General features: G+C 54.3%; 1 protein-coding gene across 22 annotated transcripts in view; it reads right to left on the bottom strand.

Annotated features, from left to right (window-relative positions):
* Positions 1-6,872: 6,872 nt before the first annotated feature.
* The window catches only part of Myo18a (myosin XVIIIA), a 106,627-nt gene continuing 101,916 nt past the window's right edge, over positions 6,873-11,583 (bottom strand). For 15 of the 22 annotated variants that reach the window (XM_028866830.1, XM_037200994.1, XM_037200995.1 and 12 more), the window contains one exon: positions 8,102-8,188. Coding sequence is in view for 7 of the 22 variants with exons in the window: in XM_037200998.1 (XP_037056893.1) it covers positions 8,020-8,188 (169 nt within the window). In the remaining 15 variants the exon portion in view is untranslated. Of the gene's footprint in view, positions 8,189-11,583 lie in introns of all 22 variants that reach the window. The other 7 variants (XM_037200998.1, XM_028866846.2, XM_037200999.1 and 4 more) reach the window with 1 other exon arrangement.

The raw sequence follows: 11,583 nt of genomic DNA, 5'->3' as shown, positions 1-11,583 counted from the left end.
CCTGGACTCATCGACCTCGGCCAGTCAGGGCACACTAGCCCAGATGACTTCATCGTCACGGAGGTGAGGGGATGCTGTACACAAGTGGAGGGAATGCGGGGGGGGGGGGGGGGGGGGGCGGCGCAGGCGGGTGCCAGGCACCCACCCACAGCGGCGGAAGAAGCTCCGTGGCTGTTGCCGAGTGCTAGGAGCCACTTCCTAGCTAGGTCCGATTTGCATAGCACACTCCTTTAATGAAACAAATCTCAGAGCCTTAAGTCTCTTCCATCCAGGAGCAGTCTCCATCTCAGCCTAGCCAAGCTACCCTTGCACCGACCATTCGCACCTTCTCCAAGGCCCCGGAGACACAATTTCTCACCCAGTAGGGTGAGTTTCCGGTCACAGAACTTAGCCCTGCCCTCCACCGGGCCCTGCCCTCCACCCAGCCCTGCCTGGCACTGCTAGCTCCTCCGGCCTCTCTGGCTCCGTTTGGGTCTCAATCATCTCTGCTCCATTACTTTCCCTGATGGCCTCCAGGGGCTGGAAACGGAGGGGAGAGCAAGGGAAAGGGGAGGGTTGGGGAGGGGGAGGGGGAGGGGGAGAAGGGAGGGGAGGTCGGAAGAGAGTGTTGGAATCCGTGCCTGCGCATCACCCGCTGCCATGAGTTATTTCAGCATCGATGTTTGTCTCGAGCTGATTATTCCAGCTCCAGAACAGGTGGAGCAGCCTGCGGTGGCTTATTCGTCAGCCAAGGCCATCTGTTCCCAACAAGCTGAGATTTGTAGCTGATTTCTACTGGGGAGCCAGGAGTGGGGGTGGGGAGGGACATGAAATTGCACTCAGGCCCTGGGGGACCCACTGCCCTTCGCAGTCCTTCTGGTATGCCTCAAGTCCCAGGTGGCCCTTCTACACCCAAACCTTCTTGTTTCCTTCGAGAAACTCCCTGGTCACTTGATTCAATAACAACGCTTTTTCCTTTTCCTTAAGAGGATAAACCTTCCCAGGTGGAAACAGACATTAGATGCACAAATCTATCAGCCAGTACAAAGTTGGGCCAGTGAGAAATGTCTCTTTAGAGATGGGGATATATATATATCCATATGACCTTCTCCATTTCACCTCCAGCCCCTTTATCAATAGGAATGTCCTTACCCAAAGCCATTCCCTGCAGGGCTCTGGGCTGGTGGGAGAGTGCGGTTTGGATTCTCTTCTCCCCATCCTCCCCACCCTTCAATCTGTTTCTTTTCCAGCTTCTACTCTCAGGCCTGCCAGCAGATGCCTGCTGCTTTAAGGGCGGCATTCCCTGAGCAAGGAGCCAAGCAGCTCCTAAGCAGCTTTTGCCACATGGCTTAGCCACCCCCCACCACACCACACACAGCTCTGACATCTACACAGAGGAGGCTAAGAAAGAATCTTCCAGCCAGCCACACAGGACAGCGGAGGGGCCTTCTTTGGCGTCAGTGCCCACACCTGTACCGACTTTCAAAAATCACATACACACATCATGTTAACAGCACAGATACCTTACAACACACACACACACACACACACACACACACACGCACGCACGCACGCACGCACGCACGCACGCACGCACGCATGTGCACACACGGGGAGGGGGTAGGGAAGGGGGTGTGTGTTTGGCTATGCTGCGGACTGGCCCTAGTACCTGGAGTTACAGATACTCACCACCCTCCCAGCTTGGGCACACATGCATGGCTGGGAAGAGAACCCAAGGCCTCACACATGTTCTTTACCACTCACAGCTATCTCGCTGACCTGGGACTTGTTATATAGACCAGGCTAGCCTCAACGAACTCAGGAAGATCCATCTGTCCCTGTCTCCCAGAGTGTTGGGATTCAAGGCATTTGCTACCAAGGCCAGTTGTCATGTGTACTTGTAACCTTTAAAAGCCCATTAACATCTATAAAACCCTTTCTCTCTCCCTTCCTCTTCCCTTCCCACCCTTCTTCCTTTCCTTCCTCCATTCTGGGGATGGAACCCAGGGTGTTGCAGAGGCTAGACAAGCATGGTACCCCTGAGCTACATCTTCAGCCCCAAGCTGCCTCGCTGCTCTCTAGGTTTATTCTAGTAGGTCCTTGTGAGCAGGAGCAGCCTTCCTATCACCAGTGCCTGCTTGGTGGCTAAGTTTGTGTCCACTAGGAAGAGATGCCCCCTAGAAGAGCTAAGGTCCATGGAGGCACATCACAAGACTTGTCCTTGGCACAAAACCTTCCATAGCCACCCACCAGGGTTACTGTGACTTGCTCTACATCACATAGTAGTACCTAGGGGCCGGACTGTGCCCTCCAGCAAGGGTGCCAACCTGCAATTGATGCCAAGCCCCAGGGTTTAAATGAGACACTGACCTATTTCATCACACACGATTTTATGTGTCTGGCTGCTGCTGGCCGTTGACCTGTCTCTCAAAGACTCACTGTTTCAAAGCTGCCAGCTCCACCTTCCCACAGGACCACCTTTCCCCCCAACTCCCTGTTTTTTTTAAGAATTTTATTCCCCACTTTGAAATCCCCTAGCGCCCTCTCTTCCCCAAATGCATTTGCTTCTTCTCCTAATCTAGTCAGATCGTAAATGTGGCACAAAATATATAAAAATTTATTAAAATGTGGAGACTCTTTGACTCTTGAGTCACCTCAAATATAATTTGCCTGAACGGTGTCAAAACTTAATATCCTTTAAAATTTTTTTTTGATAAAACTGTCATAGCTGACTTTTGATATCAAAAGCAAATTCTATCTGCACATATAAGTATTCTACTGGGAGATTTGTGCCACCAACTTCAATCACAAAGCACATAGTCTTTCTGGAATCTCCCTGGTGGATATGACCCTCCGTAGGAGCATACACTACAGAAAACTCAATTTCTCTGTCAAATTCCTTCTAAACAGATCTAGCATCCTTGTTAGCTCCAAAATGGCTATTGCTTTGGATCTCTCTCTTCCCAGATCAAATCTCAAGAATGGTCTGGATTGTTCTGTCATACTGTCCTGAAATTAGATGAAGTGAATATCACTTAAAATATGCACTCAGAGCCGTGTGGAACTGTTATTCATATTGTAGGCACAGTGGCAGTGCAGTGCAAATGTGATAATGTATGGGGGGGGGAGAAATGCTCTGAAAATTATAAAGAGTAACACAAATGTGAGGTAGGCATTTTATCCCTAAATTGCCAAGAACGTTTTTTTCCTCACGCCGGGCCTGCTGAATACCAAGCACATAGCAGCTATGACAGTAGGTCTTCACTTTCCTGCCTCTTCTTTCTTTTTCTGACAAGTCTGGAATGGTTCCAGATGCCTGGCCAGCTGCTGGAACCAAGCAGAGGACTTTGCTTGAAAAGCTGACATCACCTCTCTGAACCCCAGGGACCTGGGGGAGAGGGGGACAATGACACTTAACAGAATTGTGAGGGATTATGCCAGCCAAGTGCGCACAAGGGCTGGAGACCCAGCAAACTCTCGGGGCACGGGAGCCATTGCTACCTCCTCAGCAAACAGGGAACTGGGAAGCTCTCCTCCCACTCACCCCACTCTCCTCCACCCCGTCCACCGTTGCCTCAGCCCCAAGACCTCAAGAGGCCTTAAAAAGGAGGGAAACGCCTTCCTTGGCCTTCTTGATGCTGAAACAAATTAAAAGGGCAATGCCGAAGGTGATGAAGAATCCAGAACAATCCAGACCACTCTTGTGATTTGATCTGGGAAGAGACAACTCCAGAGCACTTGGGAGGCAGTTTGAGGCCAGCCTGGTCTACAGACTGAGTTCCAGGACAGCCTGGACTACAGAGAGGTCCTGTAACAGGAAGAAAAAAAAAAGGCAATGCCATACACAAGGCCCTGTCAACTGCTTAAGACAAAGCAAGAATTGCCCTTTTAAAATGTGTGGCTTCTGGGAGCAATATGGGGGGAATCTCCAGGTGGGGGCGTGGAGCCAGAGTCTACTGAGCTCTAAAACCAGGGCTGTGGACTTGCAAATAAGATCTGACTATGGCGCACGCCTTTAATCCCAGCACTCGGGAGGCAGAGGCAGGTGGATCTCTGTGAGTTCGAGGCCAGCCTGGTCTACAGAGCGAGATCCAGGACAGGCTCCAAAACTCCACAGAGAAACCCTGTCTCAGAAAGACCGGCACCTGCCTGGTCTGGCAGAGTGGGTAAGGAAAGAGGGTGATGAGGACGAGGCCACTGGATGGAAGCCAAGCTCAGCCAGACCATGAGCTTCCCCAGCACCCAGGCCTCCCAGCACTATGGGTGCCACCTCTGGGTGCCCTGGCTGCAGCAGTGAGCTCTGAACTTAGGAACAAAAAGCTCTTGCTAGCAACACCACTCACTTTACAAATGGGGAAACCGAGGCCAGAAGAGTCAGCCCCTTTTCCAAAGGTTGCGAAGTCGGTAGCCGGTTGTTTTTTGCCACTGTGCCTGAACTCAGACTGAGATAGTGTATTGGCAGCTGCCCCAAAGGCAGAACCGTGGTGCAGGGGTGTCCCTGGGCTAGAGGGTTTAGAGAAGACTGTAGCCCGGGGAAAGATGAAAGGATCTGTAGCTGCGAGCAGCGGGCGGGGACGGACTAGCGTAGTCCTGTCTGACATGTGCTGCTGTGTAAGAGGTGATGAGTTGTTCCGGGTTCCCGAGAACCGGCTCCGGCTCCGAGGAAATGAAAGGGGAACAGAAGGGATTAAGGTTAGATTTAAGAGAGCACTTTCTCCCAGGGATGATAATGTGGCCCTTTATTCAGTGACCAAGGCAGGCTGTGAACTCATCCCCTGTCCCTCCCACTCCTGAGGCCTTTGGGAATCCATCTTCCAGTCCCACACAGCCTGCTTGGAGTGCAGGAAGCAAATGAGGTGGCTGACTTTAAAAAGTCCCCGCCATTCAGGTAGGCGCTCCTTTCCCTAGATGGGCCTCCTGGGCTCCTTGCTGAGCGTGAGGACTGCAGTCATTCAGGCTCTGGGGCCCTGGGGGGAGAACAGCAGTCATGGCATCTCTTGCAACACGCTCCCTGCCAAATTGATTCAAATTGGCTTGGATATGAACATATGATTAAAGGAGCGGCGCGATTCATTTATCAGGAGAGATTAAAGAGCGGCATCTGCGCAGCCTAGCTGGGGGACAATTAAGGAGCAAATCGCTAAGTGTCTGTGCCACCAGGCACGGGGGCCGGGGATGGGGGGAGGACAGCCGGGATAATCTGCCAAGAGGACTCATGGACAAAGGGAGCAGTTCGGGGGTTACCGCCTGCTGTTGTGGTGTCTGGGCGCTATGGGGAGCCCCCCAGGGCTTTGGTTCCTGCCCTTGCCTCTTATTCATTCAGGGAGAATTGAACGGGACACACGGGGCGGCTGCAAGACTCGCAGCACCGGGACTTGGGCTTTGCTTTGTGGACTCACAAGCATCTCGGGGAAGAGGGGTACTGTGGGTATTCCGGAACTTGTGGAGTTTTCCCGGTGTGACCCAAATGAAGACATGCTTTGGTGGCCTTCTGGGCCTCGGGGCGTGGGAACCAAGGGAGCTGCCCCTTCATAACCTGGAGCCTACAACCCTAGCCAAGGCTTATGTGGAAGCTTGGAGAAGCATCGGTGGCGGCAGTGCTGTGGCCTCTGGTTTTCCCAGGCGGCCGTGGTATGAGCACTGCTCATCCGGCTCTGCCTCGGGACCTTTGTTCTTTCTTCCCCGTGGATGCCCCAGCAATAACTGCCCACCATGCAATCACTTTCCTGCAAGCCCTCGCCCCAGATACTGCTCCGAGGCTCCTTCAGTCTGCCTTCCCAAGGCATTGTCTTTTCACAGCTCTGAAGCACCTTCTCTGTCCTCCTGCAATATCCCTTGCTCACACCCCCAGAGGACAGGCTCCGTGATTTACTTTCCTCGGGCCGGAAGCTGACACACGGCAGCAGGTGAGGCATATGCTCTGAGTGTCGAATTCCTCACCGGGATTATCCCTGGTCTGAAAGGACCACGCCCAAACCACAGCCGCTAATAAAGACAGCTTTCTCAACTGCCGAGCCCGTTGAGTGACATATTTTCTGACTGGAGCAAAAGCCTGCTCACCCCAACCTGAGTGTGTGGGCTTGCACCTGGGATCCTGGCATTAGGGGGGCTGAGGCAGGAGAAGTGGGAATTGGGGGTCAGCCTGGGCTGCACAGTGAGATTCAACAAACAAATATAACTTCACTTTCATTGCATTTTCTCTTTGTGGGAGGGCAGGCAGCTTTGTTCTAGAAGAATCCACTTCACAGTTCTCCCCAGCTTGTTTTGGTGACTTCCCCCTGTTTTCCTCTCTTGACGTTCTGGGTGGCTGACATCACCAGAGCCTTCCCACATACCTCCCCAGACCATTTAACTCCTGTGGGAAATATGTCTGGCCATGAATGTTCGGAGGAGGCAGAGGGGGAGGGCGAGGTCTTTGGTTTCTTGCTCATCTGCAGGAGCTGCCCTATGACTGCCACGAAGCACAGGCAAAATGGAGCTGAGGCAGGCAGGCAGGGGCTGAGCACGCATGTGAGGCAGTATTCCCAGCTTATTCAAATTCCCTGTGGCCAAAAAGGGCCGAGGAACAGAGAAAACACTGCCAAATTTTGATCAAAAAGTCATCTTTGAAGTGACTAAAGTTTTGAGGAGGATGGGGGAGAGATTGAGAGCAGGTGAGCAGACAATCCACTAGCCTCAATACAAACGTGGGGCTCTGTCTCCATTAGCCAATCTCCTCACCTATTTCAAGTGACCTGCCAAGGCTCCATGAGTGGCCCTGGTCTGGCTTGGGAGTAGGCCTCCACAGGCCAAGGTGGCTCCTCCATGTCCCCATCAGAATCCCACCTCTAACCCTGCCCTGGGGTCACCCCGGATTTCCCCTGGGCCTGCAAGGAGAGGCAGGGACACACATGGCCAGGAGGGAAGGGGCCTTTTATTTCCTCAATCAGGTCCACAAGGCGAGCACAGCCCGATGTGTACAAACCAATTGCAGAAGGGAAGGGGGCGGCAGACAGGTCCAGCACCAGGCACTGCCCTTGGGCCCCCGAGTCTGGTGGAGTGGACGGGATGAGCTTTACGGGAAGCAGCTGGGAGGTCCAGACCACTTGTTGCCGTGTCTGGGGTAAGTGTGTGCGAAGAGGGACACGGGCCCAGGAAAGAGAGCAAAGGGTTAGGACTCTGGTCCGGTAAGCAGACCAGAACATCCGCCTTCCATTGTGCCCACCGCAAGTCCTCAGCACCAAATGAGCTGGTTACACCGCGGACAGAAGGCAGGCAGTGCTGGAAGCCGTGGACTGTGCAGGTGGAAGAGATCAGCTCTTAAATAATTGCTCATTGCACTTAATACTCCAACAGGGCTTGCTAGGCCCAAGCCAGAAGCACCAGGCTGCCATGCCTCCCCACACTCTCTCTTAAGAACCAGGGCCCCCGGCTCTGCTCACCAGTGTCCCCGGGTGTGGGCTGCATGAGAAAGGACCTCCGGAGGAGTGAAGATGGAGAGGAGATTCCCAAGGCATCCCACGGGGCCCAGCTGCGACGGCAGCACCCCCTCCCCCCCCCACTTTCCAGGATGCAGCTGCGTGGAGGTTTGGGTATTTAAATTAAACAGTAAAAAGACAGCAGGCACTGAGAAGAGAAAGCCCTCGCCTCGGCAGAGGGAAGGCATTACTGCTCCCTCCTGACTCCTTCCCATGGGCCCAGCAACTTGGAGTGGTCCAGCAGGTAACCTATCCACCATCCCTGAGCAGGAGGCTGAGATGGAGGTCCACTAACTGGCTCCGTGAAGTGCCAGGCCACCTGACATTGTCCAGAATGGCCCGGGGTCGGCGCCAACAGTGTGGTGTTACTGAGGCAGGAGTGGAAGTTCTCCCTGCGGAGAGAGACTCCTCTTTCCCCCACCTCGTCCACGTGGAGCCATCAGATCCCCACAGCCTGGAGAGTCCCCCCGACAGAGAGCCGAGGTGTTTTCCATGCAGATCGGCAGTCAAGTAGGGGCAGTGGTGCCCCTCTATTTCCTGGGAGAGGCTGTGGGGTGGGAGGGCTGTGAGCCACTCCCCCGGGCTAAGCATCGGTCTCCGTCGTCGTCGTCGTCGGCCTGGCCTCTGTGTCGCTGTCGCTGTCACTCAGATAGTTGTGGGAGAGTCGTCGTCGGGGTCTGGAGGTGCTGTCCACAGGGTCATGTTCGTCATCGGATGGGTCAGGGGCGAGGGACTTCCAGTGGCTGGTTGGGCTGCAGAGACAAAGGGACAAGGTCAAGGTCGACTGCCACTCTGGGGCACCAAGGCTCTGTTCCTGCCCTTCAAAACCCAAATGTTGCTGGGTCAACGCCCTCCTGGGCTCACCCAGGAGATGCTCAATGTAGAGAAAGGAGCACAGGTTGGCACCTGGAAAGCTTTGAAGATTATCAGGACAAGGAGGCTGGTGGCAGCGGGGACCAGGCTTCCGTGAGCCTAAGAAACAGCCACATGTCCCTGGCTCCTTCCCCTGAGAAGCTGGGACTGAGTCATGGGGGAGGAGCCCGGGGATTCGGAGTACTCAGCTCCCTCCTCCGATGCAGGTAGGCCACAGGCCTCGCAGATTCGAGACTGATTACAACATGTCCAAGGAGGAAACTCTCAGGCAAGTCACTCCTGACAGGATCCCAGATCTGGACTATTTCCCCTAATCAGGGTTCCCCTGGGCCTGGAAGACATCTGTCTTTGATCATGGTATTCTCTACTGGAAAAGGAATGGAGACCCAGGACAGAGGCTGGCAAGACCTGTCTCAGGATGGGCCAATGGGAAAAGTCCTTAGCTCCTGGGAGTCTTCATTAGGCCCCGGCACTGGAGGATGAAGCAGCACTGTCCCCTGGAGGGAGGGGGACCGTGACATCCTACAGGACCTCATCTTGCACGCTCTCTCTTTCCCAGAGCTTCAGAGCCCCTTCCTGTCCCCCCGGATCACATGCACCACTGGAGAGGATACAACCCAACACAGCTTCACCTCCACTGGATCCCTGTCCTCATCTGGGGTCCCTGGGGCTGCTGCCGTCGCCCGAGCTGAATGACAAAGGGACACAGCCCTGCCTCCAGGTCCTCATAACGAGTTTCTACAATCGCTGGGCCGGCTATATTCTGAACTAGGAACCCAAGGACACCCTTTGCTATATTCTGAACTAGGAATCCAAGGACACCCTTTATTTACTGGTCCTTTTCAAACCCGGTCCTTTTCTCCCCAGCAACCCATGATGAAAAAGCTGGGTCAAAGGGAAGCAGCACCTGGACCAAGGTCACAGCCCGGACCCAAACCGGAATCTGCACCTCAACCTTGGGGCACTCTGCCACTAGATTAGACAAGAGAAAACTAGACCAAACCTGAAGGCTCCTGCTGGCTAGCGGGGGAGGGGAGGAGGGCCCGGGGTATGTAAAGACAGGTCTCCATGTCCCTGGCGGAAAGGAAGAGCCTGGGAAAATATATGTTCAATTATGCAAAATGGCTCAGCAACGGGGCAGTCCGGTTAATAGTTATCGTATTTCTCATGAATGAATTACCATTTTTAAAGGAATCAGAATAGCACAAAACACACTTAATACAAACTAGACTGAACATAAATGAGTCTTATTCTGATGGGCCAGAAGCACTTAGGGCCTTGCAGCATCTCCAGGACAAAATTATAAAGCTCAAAGATAACTGTGCAACACAGAAAAAATGGGGGGTCATTGTAGCCCTGGGGTTGTTTGAGTCCTGAATTAGTGGGACTCAGTTGTTGTCTTTTTTTAACACAGAATTTCCATACACCCTGAGCTAAAGGTTTGCTTTCCAGCTAAGGAGCTCGGGCTTTGAGGAAAGACAGTGGGGTTGTTCTGTGAGCAGAGGGCGTGAGGCAGATGCCAGGGCTGGGGTCCAGATGTAAATGAGGCACAGCCCTGTGTGGGTCTCCAGCCTCCACTCCCACACCCCAGGCACCCAGGTAAACGCAGTCAGGTTGCTCTAAAGAAGAGGCAGACGGAACCAGGAACAGGGCAAGCTCTGCCTGGCTTCGGGGCCACAAGATCAGTAAGCCACCCACTGGGCGGGGGGGGGGGGCCGGGGGGGGCAGCTCCCTGTCCCCAGAGCAAGAGTCAGGGCTGGCAATTGGAACATTTTAACTAAATTGTTTAAAAAGCTTTCCTCCCCACAGCCAGCGTCTCCTGCTCTGTGCTGTCACAAACAATTTGGTGCACAAGCTAATTCCTGCTGGGAAAGCCCTGGGTGACCCCACCGCCTTCTGTGTTTGGGAATTCTTCACTGGGCCTTCGCCCCAGGTGAGGCTCTGTCCCCCACCTTTGCCCAGCATATCTGGTTCAAAGGCAGCGGGTGCCAGCAATGCCCTCCCCGCACACCCCCTTCACGTTAGCTGGCTGGGTGTTCTAGCTGGGGACCACCGCTCTGTCAACATGGACTCTAATCCTCAGAGTGACGCAGTGTACGTTTTCAGGCCTGGGTGGCTCTCCCTGCAGGCAGAAGCATCTGAGCTGTGGGTGAGAGGAGGCTGAAGGAAGGGCTTTTCTGTCTCCTTCACTGTGAAAGGTGACTGGGAGCTGGAGGGATTCAGGTAGGACATCTGCTCGTCACCAGTCAGCCTGGGATGGCCCAGAGAGGCACTGGCTTCCTCCTGGGAAGGGGGACCTCCCCTTCCCCCCACCAACTGACTTCTCGCCTGTGGTGCGGGGGGGGGGGGGGGGGTCCTTAGCAAGGCTGCTAAAAGGAAGCTGAAATTGTAGACCAAATATTTTGACTATCTTTGCTCCCGATGGAGCTAACAAAGGCCACAAATGCTCTCTGCTCTCCCCGGAGCACTCTGAAACCATCTGCCAGGAGAGAAGCGACAGAGCAGCGCTGAGACCGAGGAGTGCTTTCACCGCTCAGGCCCGAGCTGCCACGAGCCCGGGTCTGGATTCAAGCTCTATTTCCTCACCCCCACTTCTCAATCACGCCCCCTCCCCTTTTCCAAATGGCCACAGGCAACTTCCTCATGTTCTGTTCCTTGAAGGGACCTTCAACAGACCTCTTTTGGCATAGCCCAATTCACCAATTCACCCCACGACACAAGCATGCTACAGGTGTGTTAGTTCATGCTTCGGGGGGGGGGACAGGGGACAACTGTAGCACCCCAGGTGGCTACAGCCTGGGGTTGTGCCTCCTGGGAAGCAGCAAGCATGCCCTGTGAGGGTGCCATGCTGAAAAACCGCTTCACACCGGCTCACAACAGGGTGATTCGAAATGTCACCACCCACCAGGGAAACTGGTAACAATGGGATCCCAGTGATTCAGGCTCTGCCTCTCTCTGTGGAAGGTGTGGGCACAAGAGGGAAGAGCCGGGGGAGGCAGGAGAGCAGAGAGGGGGGTTGTCACTCAGCAGCTGCTAATTTCTAGTCATTAGAACTTTACAAGATGAGCAACGCTGAGGTGACGCCCATGTGTGGGCTGAGTGTGGGTGGGGAGGGCTAGGGAGGCAGCAGGCAGCTCCTGGGTCTGCTGGAGGGTGTGGTAGAGTGTAGGCTGCAGCCTGAGAGGGAGGAGGCCGCAGAGCAGGGAGCACGGTGCCTATCAGAGCTCACAGCCAGTGTGCCATGTCAGCTAGTGTCCTTCTCTGGGTCCACCTT

Source organism: Peromyscus leucopus, chromosome 8b, assembly GCF_004664715.2.
Source record: "Peromyscus leucopus breed LL Stock chromosome 8b, UCI_PerLeu_2.1, whole genome shotgun sequence".
NCBI lineage: Eukaryota > Metazoa > Chordata > Mammalia > Rodentia > Cricetidae > Peromyscus > Peromyscus leucopus.
The sequence above is the reverse complement of the archived record's forward strand: the minus strand, read 5'-3'. Positions and strand labels throughout refer to the sequence as shown.